Source organism: Erpetoichthys calabaricus, chromosome 11 (genome assembly GCF_900747795.2).
Source record: "Erpetoichthys calabaricus chromosome 11, fErpCal1.3, whole genome shotgun sequence".
NCBI classification, from domain to species: Eukaryota; Metazoa; Chordata; class Cladistia; order Polypteriformes; family Polypteridae; genus Erpetoichthys; species Erpetoichthys calabaricus.
Window position 1 is genome coordinate 96,190,441 of NC_041404.2, and position 18,238 is coordinate 96,208,678.

Genomic DNA, 18,238 nt, shown 5'->3' on the forward strand with positions numbered 1-18,238 from the left:
ATGGTTGGCCAGCAAGTCAGGTAACATCAGCCACGGTGCCTTCAGTTGTGAGAAGCAGATCATAGAATGGATGAAAATAGTTTACTGTCAAATAATGCAAAGAGTACGTGACACGTCTTTCCCCCTTATTCTTGGCTCATCAGGCGTACACACTCACTGCACTCGCTTACGGTAATCGAACCTCGGACGTCAGCGCTAGAGGGGCTTCGCAGCGGTGAAGTATTGCTTTTAAATTTTAATTAAGAAGAAAAGAAAACCTTTTTAAATTAAGTCTTAAAAAGAGGTGTAAAGATATTGACAATAAGCTACGCAAACCCACCAAGACATGCAATCGTTTAAATCAAGGCGCGAGTCGAAAAACACCATCCCATAATATTAGTTAACGATTAACACATTTCTATATGTATTGTAAGCATACAATACAACTGATAATATGTTGCGCTTATTTATCTGGTGTACTGACATTTTTGCGCGTTTAACGGCTGAAATCTAACGTGGTTTGTGCTCTTCAGAATGAAAAGAGTTTGCATTTACCTTTTTAATAAAAGGTGAGCTTTTAAGCCTGAGAAATCACCCCGTAAATGCACACGTTTAATTGCACATGTGTTAATATGTATGCTTACACAGTATTAAAAGACACTCAACAATTACACAGTATTAAAAGACACTCAACAATTAACGTCATTTACCTTCGTTCCCGCGTTTGACTTGTGCTGTAAATCTCTTCCTTGTTTTCAGTTCACGTGATTACGTAGGAGGCGTAATACGTGATGACGCAATACGTGACTCCGCCTCCTCCATTAGAGTATATGGACAAAAAAACAGGTTCCAGTTATGACCATTACGCGTAGAATTTCGAAATGAAACCTGCCTAACTTTTGTAAGTAAGCTGTAAGGAATGAGCTTGCTAAATTTCAGCCTTCTACCTACACGGGAAGTTGGAGAATTAGTGATGAGTGGGTCAGTCAAACAGGTTCCAGTTATGACCATTACGCGTAGAATTTCGAAATGAAACCTGCCTAACATTTGTAAGTAAGCTGTAAGGAATGAGCCTGCCAAATTTCAGCCTTCTGCCTACACGGGAAGTTGGAGAATTAGTGATGAGTCAGTCAAACAGGTTCCAGTTATGACCATTACGCGTAGAATTTCGAAATGAAACCTGCCTAACTTTTGTAAGTAAGCTGTAAGGAATGAGCCTGCCAAATTTCAGCCTCCTACCTACACGGGAAGTTGGAGAATTAGTGATGAGTCAGTCAGTCAGTCAGTGAGTCAGTGAGGGCTTTGCCTTTTATTAGTATAGATTTGTGCCTTTTGTGAAAGTGCTTATTTGATATTTGGACTTCAGACTTGACACATTATACACTTCATGTCAAAATGTTGTCGTTAGTACTAAAACATGAAAAAAGTTTGTCTTTTAGGCATGTGTTCCAAATAACGATATATTATTTATCCTATACAGCTCTAGGTACCTCACTCCCACATAAACAAGGCTTGAGCTGGGAGACCTTTTTTCCCTTTTTGCGGCAATTGGGGGATGGGATAGTAGGCTGCTTGTTGCTGGTGCTTATCGACACATTTACAAAACAAAAGATGCTGACAGGGAGGTCCGAATGGATTTAAGGTGGGACGGATTTACGAGTTTTTTCATAGGCTTTGGTAATTCTAGTGGTAAGGCAGCTAAAAGGTAGCTGGGCCTATATCTTTAACTAATGTTTGTAAGAAATTCTGGCTTCTTTGAAATTAAACCCTGTTTAGAATGCCAAAGTGCAGTCTTTTTTGCCCTAGGCATCACAAAATATACTAAACATGCATTTAAATAAAAAATATATGCTTTAAAATAGAATGAACACATATTCAGTGTTTTGTCAAATAAACTGCCACAATATCACTTGTACTGTTATTGTAATTGTTCTTATTTATTACTTACTTTCTTATAATGCTAAAATACAGAATATTTTCTTGGAGAAAAAAACAAAAATAAAACATTTTATATTTACTTATCAATTTCTTTAAATGTAACAGCCTTAATAATATAAACACAAACTAATGAATGTTACAGAATATACAGTATATTTTATATACTATATATATATATATATATATATATATATATATATATATACATACAGTAAATGAAAAAGAACACCATACTCTCTTTACACTTGACCCATATTACTTTATCATATATCTGATTTAAAAACCAGGAGGAAAGTACAGAAACACTGCAAGGAATACACAATAACCAATAATTTTGATAAATTTCAGTACAGTTAAGTACCCAGGAAAGGTACACATGAAAGAAGTTTGTTATTTAGGAACTAAAATCATTGTTACTCCAACATAAGCAAATAACAATCATTGTGACTTTAAACTATATTCAAATATAATAAAACCTTCATTGTGTAATTAAAATAATGGAAAGCTATATATTTTAGAAATGACATTGTAATCAAAGAAAAAAATATATGAACAGAATATATATACAGTATATATTCTCACAGGAGGCTGGGGGCCAGACCCAGCCAGGATGCTTGGAAGTGCCGCCAGAAGAACATCATCAAGCACATGGAGTACATCCCGGTGAATATAAAAGGGGCTGGAGTTGGGAGCTGGTGCAGGATGAAGCTCCAGTGGCTAGAGGAAGAGAGGCAGCACACGGACAGTGAGAGAGAGGCCCGTGTTGGGAGTGTTTGGCGCGGGAGCACTGTGTGCTGTGGTGGACTTTATTATAAGAATAAACGTGTGTCTTGTAAAGTGCTAGCATTTGTCTGATGGTGTTTGGACCCGCGCTTACAATATATATATATTTGATTACAGTGAACCGCGTAGCAACAAGGTGGTATACATGGAATGCCACTACTTTAACGAATGGCCAAGGTAATTGATGAGACTGGGACTTACCGAATGGCCAAGGTAATTGATCTGTGGCTGGGAAGTGCAGTTGCAGGGATCTTGGGTACTGCAAAGACTCCTGGGAATAGTTTTAGGTGTGACCCAGAGATAGATCCAAAGTGTAACGGCACCTGAATTACTACTCCCAGGTCTAAGTTTATAATACAATACAGTGCAGGTGTAGACCTCCACAGCTCTGCTCCATTAATGAGTCAATGAAATAACACATTCGCTAATGTTTAGCTGCCTTTGAAGTATACATCAGTCATGTTACATGACATGCCCAGTCATTTCTGTCTTTCTCAACATGCCAATTTCAAGGTATACCTTGTGTGTCATTCACATAAAATATCCTTACACTACAGCAACAGTTAGGGTTGTGTGAGGGTTATCTTACTCAGGAGTAATGACGACTATTGAGGAGGCATATCTTGTAGTGCTATGGGCAGCAGCCAGACCCATCTCTAACTTTTCACTGTATAAATCATGCAGCATACAGCAGTATGCAGCTAGACACCTCTTTAAAATGACCTCCATGTCCTCGATCAGATGATCTTGGAATTGGGAGAGGAGCAGACGCAATGGCTCACCTGATAATGATAAAGAGGAGTCCATTACATTGAGGGAGGAGAAGACTGGGAAGTTTTAAACATTTTATTAATTTTATTAGAATAAACAAGAATCCATACAAGCAAGACAAGTTCAATAAAGCTAGGTTTGAAACGAATCAACCCCCACCCATGAGAAAGATAGCCAGGCCAGCAGAGCAAAACTTTAACAACAGTAAAAATATGTACAGAAAATAAATAAATGAATAAAAATAAACAGAATAAAAAAGAGGGGAGAGAATCCACTTCCTCAATTTAAGTGCTTGATCTAAAATGTTATTGATTGGATCCTGCTAAGTTTTGAAAAAGTTTTGCACAGATCTTCTAAGTGAGAATTTGTTTTTTGCCAATTTTAGATAATATATAACATCAGTTACCCACTGACTTAAAAGAGGTGAGTTAGCATTCTTCCAGTTGAGCAAGATAAGTCTAAGTGCCAATAGTGAAGTAAAGGCAATTACAGTTTGTTTGTCCTATTCCACTTTAAGCCCATCTGGAAGTACACCAAACACAGCTGTTAGTGGATTAGGAAGGATTGTGACATCAAGACTGTCTGAAAGGCATTTAACACTAGAATTACCAGAGTCTACGAAAAAACTCGTAGGTCCGGCCCACCTTAAATCACTTCTTAAATCCGTTCACACCTCTCCGCCAGCATCTTTTGTCCTCTAAATGTGCTGATAAAAGACAAGCTGCCAGCAGCCGGCTATTCCATCCCCCCTCTGACTTAGAACGTGAACGCACTTTTCCCAGCTCATGCCTTGATTGATTGTCTGGGAGTGAAGTGGAGTTTTAGAATGGAAATAATAGATCATTATTTGGAACACACACATTTCATGTGTGTACCGTTTCTACAGTAATCTGTGTAAACACATTGTTAAAGCAGAAACTTTTTCATATTTTAGTAATAAATGTTACAAAATGTAGGCATAATCTATAGAATGTGTAAAGCCCGAGTTCCAAAGATCAAATAAACACTTTCACAAAAGCTTCAAGGATAATGCAACAGTTTCCGTGGCGTAGTGCGCTAAGATTTGCCTCTCAGAGCGAGTAGCTTTGCTGTGCCTCACAGACATGAGTTCAATTCCCCGCTGGGGACAAAGTGTTACTTCTTTTTTTCTGTTTAACCTCAAACGGACATAAAATTTATAAATTGGTATGCACTGTCAGTTAATGACATCGTTATATTTTCATGTGGGATGCTCCTTTTAAATTATTTTTTTTTACAATTGAGACTGCAATTAACATGAACAACTGTCCTTATAACTTATTTTTTCAAGATCCATAACACACAGACAGACAGAGCACTGCATAATAGAGAGACAGACAGGCAGAGATATACAAACAAACAGGGAAGGCAACATGTTGATTTTTTTTTCTTTCAGTACATGTGCATTGTTCCTGCTGCACTGAATAAGCTCACGTGCTCTAACATCACCCCTCCCCCCGATCTGACTCTCTAAGTAACAGCACAAGTACAGACACAAACCAAGTGTAATCAAGAGTCCCGGTTCGATGCCCACTCACTCCTATATTTGCCGTTTTCAGTAGTAAGCTGGTCTTTTTGTTAATATTATACAGTACACACATACACTTGGTTTGTGTCTGTACTTGTGCTGTTACTTAGAGAGTCAGATCGGGGGGAGGGGTGATGTTAGAGCGTGTGAGCTTATTCAGTGCTGCAGGAACAACGCACATGTACTGAAAGAAAAAAAAGATCAACATGTTGCCTTCCCTGTTTGTTTGTATATCTCTGCCTGTCTGTCTCTCTATTACGCAGTGCTCTGTCTGTCTGTGTGTTATGGATCTTGAAAAAATAAGTTATAAGGACAGTTGTTCATGTTAATTGCAGTCTCAATTGTAAAAAAAATATTTTAAAAGGAGCATCCCACATGAAAATATAATGATCTCATTAACTGACAGAGCATACCAATTTATAAATTTTATGTCCATTTGAGGTTAAAAAGAAGTAACACTTTGTCCCCCGCGGGGAATTGAACTCATATCTGTGAGACACAGCAAAGCTACTCACTATGAGAGGCGAATCTTAGCATGCTACACCACAGAAACTGTTGTTTTATCCTTGAAGCTTTTGTGAAAGTGTTTATTTGATCTTTGGAACTCAGGCTTTATACATTCTATAGTTTATGCCTACATTTTGTAACATTTATTACTAAAATATGAAAAAGTTTCTGCTTTAACAATGTGTTTACACAGATTACTGTAGAAACGGTACACACATGAAATGCGTGTGTTCCAAATAACGATTTATTATTTCCATTCTAAAACTCCACTTCACTCCCAGATAATCAATCAAGGCATGAGCTGGGAAAAGTGCGTTCACGTTCTAAGTCGGAGGGGGGATGGAATAGCCGGCTGCTGGCAGCTTGTCTTTTATCAGCACATTTAGAGGACAAAAGACGCTGGCGGAGAGGTGTGAACGGATTTAAGACGCGATTTAAGGTGGGCCGGATCTACGAGTTTTTTCGTAGACTCTGGTAATTCTAGTGTTAAAGATTTTGGTCCAGAATGGTGTTAATTTGGTGCACACACAAAACATATGGCCCAATGAGGCTGGAACTTGATTGCAACGTTCACAGGTTGGATCTTGCCCTGGAAACATTTTGGACAATTTTAAACGAGAGAGATTAGCTCGAAATATAATTTTAAGTTGGATAATTGTATGCTTCGCGCAATTTGGAGCTCGAGTGAATTATGCTACCTTCCACTTCTTTTCTCAGATGTTGAGTGATAGATCCTTTTCCCACTGTACTCTGGGATCTTTGAAAAGGAGGGACTTTAAAATGTTTTTATGTATTACAGAAATTCTGTCTGAGTCTTCGAGACTGATCAATATTTTTTCCGGAATAGAGGTAGGTGGGAGGTGAAGGAAATTGGGCAGGTTTTGTTTATCAAAGTTCCTAATTTGAAGGGAGTGAAAGAAATGCATTACTGGAAAGTTAAATTTGGAGTGCAATTGTTCATAAGATGCAAAGACGTTGTCTATGTACAGATCTCTAAGTGATTTAATCCTGAATGTTTTTCAGACATTAAAAACTGAGTACATTTGAGAGGGTGCATAAAAGTGGTTCTTGTGCAGAGGTGCCAAAGATAAAAGCTTCTCTGTCTGTTCCTACATTGGTTCCATGTTCTGAGTTAGTAAAGCACAATTGGGTTGTTAGTATATTGGTAATGACTTGTACTTATTGGGGTACAAAGCAAGGAATATAAAGAAGTACTGCAGGATTTTATTTCTATTGCAGACCAAACCTATTTCTGTTTATCTATTTATGTCAATGTCCAAGTTTTTATAGTTTGTATTTTTGCCGCCCAGTAATAAAACTGAAAGTTAAGTAGAGCCATGCCACCTTGTGCCTTAGGTCTTTCTAGGGTCACCCTTTGGATACGTGGATGTTTTGAATTCCAAATAAATGAGGTTATGATTGAATCTACTTTCTTAAAAACATATTTATTGATGTATATTGGAATGTTTTGAAATAGATAAAGAAACTTAGAAAGGATATTCATCTTGACAATTTTAATTCTTTCAGCTAAAGTGAGATGGAGGGTAGACCATCAATGCAAGTCTTGCTTAATTTTTTCCTTGCAAACAGCAAAATTTTGTTGATAAAGAGCGTTATGTTTATTTGTGATTTTTACCCCTAGGTATTTAAAGTGATCTGCGATGATAAAAGGGAAGGTGTCCGATCTAATATTGTGTGCTTGAGAATTCACTGGAAAGTGCACACTTGTTCAAATTAATTCTGAGACCAGATATCTTTTGAAATTCTGTTAGTGCTGTTAGATATATACAGTACCATATCATCTGCATATAGAAAAATTTTCTGTTTAAGTCATTCTCTGATAATCCCCTTTATCTCATAAGCATTTAGACAGTGAACTGAGTGGCTCAATGGCGACTGCAAAAAGCAGTGTTGATTAGGGACATCCTTGTCTAGTACCACGTTCTACTTCGAAGTAGTCTGAATTAATGTTGCTAATACAAACTGAAGCTTATGGACTGCTATACAGTAGTTTGATCCATGCACAAATGTTCAGGCCAACCCCAAATTTCTCTAATATGTTGAAAAGTTAGTTCCATTCAAGCACATCAAATGCTTTTTCTGCATCCAATAATAATATCCTCTCCGGGGTGTTTGACTTTGTGGGTGAATATGTTACATTAAACAGCATCGAAGATTGGAAGCTAAGTGTCTGCCTTTAATAAATCCAGTTTGGTCTTGTGATATTACCGAAGTAAGCACTTTCTCAATCCTTCTAGCTAGGACTTTGGAGAGTATCTTAACATCATTATGCAAAAGTGAGACTGGTCTGAATGATGCACATTGTAATAAGTCCTTATTTTGCTTAGGAAAGATGGTAATTAAGGATTGACAAAAAGTTTGAGGTAGAATTTTATTGTCTCTAGCTTCTGTAAATGTTGCTAATAAAAGGGAAGCCACCTTAATTGAGAATTTTTTGTAAAATTCGGCACGGTAGCCATCAGGACCTGGAGATTACTTTATTTAATTAATCCTTAGAAAAATAGTCCTTTGTGGTTAGACAGGCCAAAAGGGGCTGTGTAAGTATTTTTTGTTTAGGTGTCTTTGTGGGCCCAGAGACTGCTCCAGGGAACCCCATTTGGTCACTATAAATATCTATATCTATATATATGTGTGTGTGTGTATGTAAGTAAGTGTGTATGTACACTTAAAATTCAATTTATAGATATAGCTTAAACCAGTAATATTTAATTTCTTAAATATAGTGAGAAGACTTAAGAATATTCATACTTCACCTCATCCAATTTGATTTTGACTCATCTGTTGCATCAATGTAAAAATAAGAACTGTTTTCCTTGATCTACAAAAAATTTACATATTATTATTATAAGTAGTTTGCTTTCCTGTAAAAGACAATGTTAAAAAAATGAAAAACTCTTCCCTTGCTTCTCTGTAACAAGTTTGGTTCTGGTTAAGTACAATCACACACTGAAGACTTTTCCTAACCTAGTGGTTAATGTGAATAAAGTACAGTGCTTATAATATGGATCAAGGGTCCTTTTACCCATGAAAGAAAGAAAACAAACAAAGATCATGCAATGAAACTACAGTGCACTGCAAAATACTAAGTATGAGCAAGACACAAAGTAAAGCAATTTAAAGAAAAACCTTTGTGCTTTGCAAATAAAAAACTCTATAAACATTCTAGCTTCATAATCAAAATATTTTGCAGTTTCATCAGCAAAACCATGGCAAGTTTTTCACAAAATGTAAAGAATCACCTCTTTCTAGCAAATATCCCTTCCATAAGGTTCATGTAAACCGTTTTTAAGGATCTGTTTTTTATCAAATATAAAGCCAAATAAATAACATTATTAGTGAAGACAAATGTATTTATTCTGATTATAATATAAAATCTGCTTTAATAAATCTGCAGCACTCATGTAAACTTAACGCACTCCTCTCAGCATTTATCATATACTGTACTGCACTTTCCACTTCTGTATTTTCCCAAAACTCACCGCCCAGGAATATAAAGTGCAATCTTGTTTATCTAGAAGTATTTCCCCTTCATATGGTCCAAATATCCAGCCAGGTGGAAGGGTTGGCAATGAACTCCATACTCCAATACTGCCTCCTGCTGATGTTGCTCCAGAGCCTCTCTCCTGCAGCACCAGTCCTTCTGGCAGAGACAGTACAGCTCGTGAAGGCACATTTTCTGGGACTGGGGTATCACTAACAAATGTTGGAGCACCATGGTGTGGGCAGGCCTCACGGAAATATAACCTACATTCTTCACAGACTGAAAGAAAGTGAGAGGATATATGGAAATTTATTATATATTGCATCCAGGAGAAGGAGAAAAAAGCCAAAGAGCTGTTGGCTTCTAAATGAAAAAATAACTGACAAAAAAAAATTCAAAAGGAGCTCAATACATTAGTCAACTAAATAATGTGCAAGAAGGGAAAAATGTGTGAGACTAGAGACAATTCAGCAATAAACTGTCAATAAAATTTTAGTATGGAATGGTCCATAAAGTACTTTCTGTACATGTAAATTTCACTTTCACAGGAAATCATTGAATGGAAGATTTTACAATACAATACAATCTATGACAATGATACAATAATATGCAATCAAGTATAAATCAAATATTTTATTATGTACACAAATAAACAGAAAATTTAATGAAGTGAACAAGTTAAATTTCATTTAGTTTAAAACACATTGGGTCAAATGAAGCAAATAAGCTGCCCACCTAGACCGATTGGTACAAGGATAACTTATTGCTTCTATTGATGTCGACTTTTATAGATCAACAGTGTTTGTCTATGTTTATTTCGTTCACTTCATCATCCAGCATATGCTCTGGCATGGCAAACGAATTGTCAGCGATTATCAGTTATAAATTTCTTTAGAGTGTGTGAATGCATGTGAATATGTGTTCTTGTATGTGTGCATGTGCACACATGCATATGCTTGTATATGTCTCTATATGTATGTTCATGTATATTTAAATAAATTATGTATCTCAAAAACTAATAATGCAAAAAATTTGCGAATCAATAAACCAGGTTGTATGACTAAATGGAGTAGACTGAAAAACTCCAGTTACATTAAATAATTTCTATGGCAGTTATTGTTGGACATGGGTCAAACTGTTTTTGAAGAATACAGAAACAAGTAGTGGACCAAACTGGACCAAAAATGAAGCGGGTAAAAAGCCAAAACAAAGCATCTTCTTTGAAAAAGATAGATCAATTTTTTTGGAAGTTATCAGTTTACACAGTTTTCCTCAGACACATACACACTCACATACACATAGACATAGACATACCATGTCAAAATCAACTTTTCTCGACATATCAAACATTATGGAATCAGAATCTGAACTTAATTAGGAATTTTTGATCCATGACCAAACTTTAAAAAAACAAAAAGTAAAAAAAAACAAAAAAAAAACAAAACTTTAAAACGCAAACATTATAACTTATTTAACTGCAAAAAGACACACACTAGATAAGGAAAGCAATAAAAACATAAACAAAACACAAACTTAAGTATTTAAGATCTAACCACTATTTGCATGCCAAATCTTTCATTACACAAAATCTTAAAAAAAAAAAAAAAAAAAAAAAAGAATTTTCATAAAACAAACTCTGAATTACCTTAATTTAAATTGGAAAACATCTTTATGGCAGTTTTAGAACAAAAAATGTCCTCTACCTTTGCTCAAATAACACCAATATGCACATAAATTGATAAGGGATTGTCTTCATTAAATATCCATCCATCCATCCATTTTCCAACCCGCTGGATCCGAACACAGGGTCATGGGTCATTAAATATTGTTTAATAAAACTGTCTACCTAAGTTTTACCACTTCATGCTTTCCATTCAATAGAATGGCCTTTTGCTCTTTCACAATCTTTTTTGGAGCCATAATGCTCAAATTAACACAAGAACAAAAGGTGAGCAACACACGTGAAAAGGTGAGTAACCCATAGCACCTGAATGTCCAAATGCACCTCACTGCAACCTACAGATTCAGCTCTGCCTTCTTTGGCAAGCTGTTGTGAATTGCATGCCACCAACATCTAGCCCCACACCAAATATCTAGCTGCACTACATTCTCCAGGATGCAGCATGGTACTTGAAATGAATTCGAAGTTAACTTGGTGTTGGCACTAGCAGCACAGGTTTGAAAATGGTTTTAATTTTAGTCTTCATATATGTGAAAAATTCAGCTTCAGTGTAGTTTGTAAAACAATAAAATGTATTTGAAAACCGTCTTCAAATGCATGAAATTTTGTAAAGCAACGTTCATAAACCAAAGACAGATTCTCAGATGAACAAATAAAATTTATAACTTTTTAAGTATACCACCTAACCCCCCAGTCTCTCTCTCTCTCTGTATGCGTATATTATGTAGATCGGGGTAATTACATACCCACCCATACAATCAGATTGTGACACAGACTACGAATGCCGTGAATGTAATTACCCCGATCTACATGCTGTCAAATAAACGAACCACACGCCGTGGCGCAACGTTAGGGGCATCGCCTCTGGCGCTGACGTCCGAGGTTCGATTCCCAAGAGGGAGTGCAGTGGAGTGTGTACACCTGATGAGCCCAGAATGAGAGCGAAACACGTGTCGTGAACTCTTTGCATTTATTTGACAGTAAACTATTTCAACCATATATATATATATATATATATATATATATATATATATATATATATATATATATATATACAGTAATCCCTCCTCCATCGCGGGGGTTGCGTTCCAGACCCCCCCGCGAAAGGTGAAAATCTGGGAAGTAGAAACCATATGTTTATATGGTTATTTTTATATTGTCATGCTTGGGTCACAGCTTTGCACAGAAACACAGGAGGTTGTAGAGAGACAGGAACGTTATTCAAACACTGCAAACAAACATTTGTCTCTTTTTCAAAAGTTTAAACTGTGCTCCATGACAAGACAGAGATGACAGTTCCGTCTCACAATTAAAAGAATGCAAACATATCTTCCTCTTCAAAGGAGTGCGCATCAGAGAGAGAGAAAAAAAAAAAAGCAAACAGTCAAAAATCAATAGGGCTGTTTGGTTTTTAAGTATGCGAAGCACCGCCGGACAAAGTAGCTGTGAGGAATGGAGCAAGCATTTTTCAGCATTTCTTAGAGGAGCGTTGGTATCCTGTAGGCCAGTATGCGAACAGCCCCTCTGCTCACACCCCCTCCATCAGGATCAGAGAATGTCAGAGCGAGAGAGAGAGAGAGAGAGAGAGAGGAAAGCAAGCAATCAAATATCAATACGTGCTGTTTGATCTTTTAAGTACGCGAAGCACCATGCGGGAAGCATATCGCTTGCAAAGCAGCCACATGTAAGCCCAGCAAAGAAGGGAGCACTGTGAAGGTAATCTTTCAGCGTTTTCTGAGGAGCGGCCGTGTCCTCTAGGGGTGCGAACAGCCCCTGTGCTCACAATATATTTGAGGAGTTTTATTTAATACATAATACGCGCTGTGGTTGGGTAGCTTCTCAGCCATCTGCCAATAGCGTCCCTTGTATGAAATCAACTGGGCAAACGAACTGAGGAAGCGTGTATCAGAAATTAAAAGACCCATTGTCCGCAGAAATCCGCGAACCAGCAAAAAATCCGCGATATATATTTAAATATGCTTACATATAAAATCAGCGATAGAGTGAAGCCGCAAAAGTCGAAGCGCAATATAGCGAGGGATTACTGTATATGTATATGTATATATATATATATATATATATATATATATATATATATATTAGTGCATCCGGAAAGTATTCACAGTGCATCACTTTTTCCACATTTTGTTATGTTACAGCCTTATTCCAAAATGGATTAAATTCATTTTTTTCCTCAGAATTCTACACACAACACCCCATCATGACAACGTGAAAAAAGTTTACTTGAGGTTTTTGCAAATTTATTAAAAATAAAAAAACTGAGAAATCACATGTACATAAGTATTCACAGCCTTTGCTCAATACTTTGTCAATGCACCTTTGGCAGCAATCACAGCCTCAAGTCTTTTTGAATATGATGCCACAAGCTTGGCACACCTATCCTTGGCCAGTTTCGCCCATTCCTCTTTGCAGTACCTCTCAAGCTCCATCAGGTTGGATGGGAAGCGTAGGTGCACAGCCATTTTAAGATCTCTCCAGAGATTTTCAATCGGATTCAAGTCTGGGCTCTGGCTGGGCCACTCAAGGACATTCACAGAGTTGTCCTGAAGCCACTCCTTTGATATCTTGGCTGTGTGCTTAGGGTCGTTGTCCTGCTGAAAGATGAACCGTCACCCCAGTCTGAGGTCAAGAGCGCTCTGGAGCAGGTTTTCATCCAGGATGTCTCTGTACATTACTGCAGTCATCTTTCCCTTTATCCTAACTAGTCTCCCAGTCCCTGCCGTTGAAAAACATCCCCACCGCATGATGCTGCCACCACCATGCTTCACTGTAGGGATGGTATTGGCTTGGTGATGAGCGGTGCCTGGTTTCCTCCAAATGTGATGCCTGGCATTCACACCAAAGAGTTCAATCTTTGTCTCATCAGACCAGAGAATTTTCTTTCTCATGGTCTGAGAGTCCTTCAGGTGCCTTTTGGCAAACTCCAGGTGGGCTGCCATGTGCCTTTTACTAAGGAGTGGCTTCCGTCTGGCCACTCTACCATACAGGCCTGATTGGTGGATTGCTGCAGAGATGGTTGTCCTTCTGGAAGGTTCTCCTCTCTCCACAGAGGCCCTTCTCTCCCGATCGCTCAGTTTAGATGGCCTGCCAGCTATAGGAAGAGTGGTGGTTTCGAACTTCTTCCACTTACGGATGATGGAGGCCACTGTGCTCATTGGGACCTTCAAAGCAGCAGAAACTTTTCTGTAACCTTCCCCAGATTTGTGCCTCGAGACAATCCTGTCTCGGAGGTCTACAGACAATTCCTTTGACTTCATGCTTGGTTTGTGCTCTGACATGAACTGTCAACTGTGGGACCTTATATAGACAGGTGTGTGCCTTTCGAAATCATGTCCAATCAACTCAATTTACCACAGGTGGACTCCAATTAAGCTGCAGAAACATCTCAAGGATGATCAGGGGAACAGGATGCACCTGAGCTCAATTTTGAGCTTTATGGCAAAGGCTGTGAATACTTATGTACATGTGATTTTTCAGTTTTTTTATTTTAATAAATTTGCAAAAACCTCAAGTAAACTTTTTTCACGTTGTCATTATGGGGTGTTGTGTGTAGAATTCTGAGGAAAAAAATGAATTTAATCCATTTTGGAATAAGGCTGTAACATAACAAAATGTGGAAAAACTGATGCGCTGTGAATACTTTCCAGATATATATATATATATATTGTCACACACGTGTGTTTAGGAGACAGCTAAAGGGCTTAAATACAGGTAGTTCCATGCCAGACCCATGGGGGGCGGAGTGCACTAATTTTCCCTCTCGATCTTTTGCAGACCATTCTAGGGAAATCCCGCCCGGCTCTGGGGCAGCCACTGACGTCACTTCTGGTTCCGGTTGGGATGACATCACTTCCGCTACTGGCCTTTAAAGCTGCCATCTTGCTACCTGGAAGTCAGTTCTGTCTTGGACTCAGTTGAATGAACATGTCTCTGTTTTTTGATAGCTTTTGCAGCTGTAATCGATTAAATGGGTGGCTGCCCCAAACCTTCTCGATGTCTTCTGGTCGTTTTTCTGACAGTGGCGTAGTCGGCAGGATGGAGGAATCCCTGAAGAGAACGGGACCGGACCTGAATCATGTCCAGGTGGGAGAGTACCTGGGCCGAGCTTTCGGGTGGGGAGTGCGTCTCGGGTTTCGGAAAGAACCGGTGCAGACTCCGCTCCCTTTGTCTATCTCGGGGTCACCTCAATTGAATAGGGAGAGTGTCGTTGGGACACACAGACGTGGGCTGGTCTCTATGGGGGATACGATGGGGACTTATTATGCTCTCTCGGAGGAGAGAGCTGTCCATCCCACCGGGGCTAAGGTCCCAGAGGAAGGTGGACATTCCCCAGACCAGCAGGTGAAGAAAATTAAAAACTGGAGGTTTAACCCTGAACGGTCTACCCAAGAACAGCTAGACGTTCTATGGGAAGAGGTGTCAGGCTGGTTAAGGCCCGCTGAATGTACCACCTTTCAGTTAGTGAAAAAAGTGGCCTGTTTTTTATTCATAAATAGCCTGCCAGAGCATTTCACCCAGCCGGTCTGGGGAGAATTTGCAAACATAAACGAGCTCATTGAGCTCATAGAAACATCTAGGGCAGCCTCGCAATTTGAGAGGGCTGAACGGTCCTTAAGTAGAAGCTGTAGAGATTATGTTCCTCTTACACTGCCCTCTCGACATAAACCGGAGTTTGCATCGGAGTCCCCGATCCCGCGGGCGCGGTCCTCGCTCGGAGGTGAGGCGGAATGTAAGTGGAGAGAGAGGGATGGGTTGTGTGCGCTTTCAAACCCCCTGGCTTTGGCTCATAAAGGTGAGGTCATAGTAAATGGCTACAAGGTAGAAGCCTTATTTGATTCCGGGAGCAACATTTCTATTGTTGATTGCCGAAATGTACTACCACGACAGTGGTTAAAAACAAAGACCAGAATTACCTGTGTACACGGAGATGTCCGCGCCTATGACTCCGCCCGGTGTTTCATCTGCCACGGAGGAATACTACGAAAACTCGTTGTAGCTGTACATCCAAATCCACCGTGTGCGGTGATTCTCGGGCGGGACTGGTCTAACATTAAAAGCGGTGCAGTACTGATCTCGCCTTATTCAAAATTAGGCCTAGTAACCGATGGGAATACACCGTCTCAGGTTGTCTCCACACCGTGTACACAGCCGGTGGAGAGAGATATGGGAAACCCCGAGGAGGACGGAGAGCTTCCCGGCCCGTCGCGGACTAATACGTCATCAGTCCGCACTCACCAGAGCGGGACGACTCTCCGCCCCTTGAGGTCAGCCCGGACCCTCTCTCAGATCTGAGCTTTCAATTCAGACAAACACTGGCATCATTTAGAAGGGAGCAGTGGAATGATGATTCCCTTAAGTTTGCGAAGAATGTAGTAGTCCTCGCCAATGGCCAACGCACCAATCAGCCCATGCCACAAGGACCCCACTTTGTGTTAGAAAATGACTTATTATATCGGGTCAGTGAACACGAGGGGGGAGTGCGGAAGTTGCTGCTAATTCCACAAACTTTCTGGCGGCAAGTTTGTGAGTTAGTGCACGCCCATCTCCTAGGAGGCCACTTGGGCACCGAAAAAACTTTAGAGCGTATTAAGCTCCGCTTTTATTGGCCGGGAATTAACGAGGAGGTTCGCCGCTTCTGTGTTTCGTGCCCGGAATGTCAGCTGCGGCAAATTCCTAGGAGGGACCGTGCTCCTCTCGTTCCCCTCCCCTTAATTGATGTTCTCTTTGAAAGGATAGGGGTCGACATAGTGGGACCCCTGGAACCCTCGGCCCGAGGACATAAATATATATTAGTCCTCGTGGATTATGCAACACGATATCCAGAAGCTGTCCCATTGTGCTCAGCTAATTCTAAAGCAATCGCACGGGCACTAATGGAGGTCTTTGCGCGAGTTGGAATCCCTAAAGAAGTCCTTACGGACCAAGGGACGCCGTTTACCTCGGAGACGTTCAAGGAAACGGCCAAGTTTCTCAAAATAAAGCACTTGAGAACCGCGGTGTATCATCCTCAAACCAATGGTTTAGTAGAGAGATTTAATCAAACTCTCAAACAGATGCTTCGCAAGGTGGTCAGCGGGGATGGGAGGAATTGGGATCAACTCCTCCCCCTCGTACTCTTTGCCTACCGGGAAGTCCCGCAAGCCTCAACGGGGTTCTCACCCTTTGAATTATTATATGGGCGACAACCCCGGGGCATATTGGACATTCTAAAGGAAGGTTGGGAAGGAGAGGCCCTTCACACAACTAATATTTTGGAATATATCGCGCAGTTACGTGATAGATTTGCGAAGATTCGACCCATATTAAAAAGTCACATGCAACAGGCGCAATCAGCACAGGCCCACTATTACGACCGTGGCACGACACTCCGGGAGTTCCAGCTGGGGGATCGAGTCATGGTATTGGTTCCCACCTCCCACTCTAAGCTACTTGCCCACTGGCAAGGGCCATACGAAGTTAAAGAGCGAAAGGGGCTCGTCGACTATTTGGTGAAACAACCCAATCGTCGACCGAGAGAGCGGATATATCACGTGAACCTGCTGAAACCGTGGAAGGAAAGGGACCCTGATCCCACCTCCGGCCAGCCCCGCTCCCTTTTTGCTCAAAGTAATACCCTTAACTTCGGGTCTAATTTAAATAACCGACAGAGGCGGGAGCTAGAGATTGTTATCTCGTCCGTCCCGGAGGTGGTTGATGAAATCCCCGGAAGGACTTCTCTGGTTGCCCATGACATTGTGACTGAACCCAGGGTCATAGTCCGAGAACGCCCGTACCGCCTTCCCAAGGCAAAGAAAGCAGAAGTGGAACTGGAAATCAAGCGCATGCTGGATCTAGGAGTCATAGAGGAGAGTCATAGTCCCTGGTCCAGCCCAATTGTCTTGCTTCCTAAGCCCGACGGAAGTTGGAGGTTTTGCAATGACTTCCGTCGACTTAATCAGGTCTCACTATTTGATGCTTATCCCATGCCTCGAGTGGACGACCTCCTTGAGAGGCTTGGACAGGCAGAATACTTGACCACACTTGACATGACCAAAGGGTACTGGCAGGTTCCTTTAACGGACCCCGCAAAGGGTAAAAACCGCGTTTAGCACCCCTAGTGGGCACTGGCAGTATCGTGTCCTTCCATTCGGGTTACATGGGGCTCCTGCAACTTTCCAGTGTCTGGTGGACAAAGTGCTCCACCCCCATAACACGTATAGTGCTGCCTACCTGGATGACGTCGTCATCTATTCCAGCACCTGGAAGGAACACCTACAGCACGTTGGAGCCGTGTTACAGACACTGGGAGAAGCCGGTCTTTGCATCAACCCAAAGAAATGTTTCTTTGGATTGGAGGAAGCCAAGTATTTGGGCTACCTGGTGGGTCGTGGTACGGTGAAGCCGCAGTGCTCTAAAATACAAGCCATTTTGACATGGCCCCCGTCCGCGAACCAAGCGGCAAGTCCAGGAATTTCTCGGATTAGCTGGGTATTACCGCCGGTTTGTACCACGTTTTTCGGAGAGAGCCGTG

The 18,238-nt window shown here is 40.4% G+C and overlaps 1 protein-coding gene across 2 annotated transcripts in view; it reads right to left on the minus strand.

Annotated features, from left to right (window-relative positions):
- The window catches only part of LOC114644622 (histone-lysine N-methyltransferase PRDM9-like), a 218,796-nt gene that overhangs the window by 87,709 nt on the left and 112,849 nt on the right, over positions 1-18,238 (minus strand). For both annotated transcript variants that reach the window (XM_051933555.1, XM_051933554.1), the window contains exons 3-4: positions 9,025-9,305; positions 8,299-8,363 (exon numbers count right to left, since the gene is read on the minus strand). In XM_051933555.1, the coding sequence (XP_051789515.1) occupies positions 8,299-8,363; positions 9,025-9,305 (346 nt within the window). The remainder of the gene's footprint in view (positions 1-8,298; positions 8,364-9,024; positions 9,306-18,238) is intronic.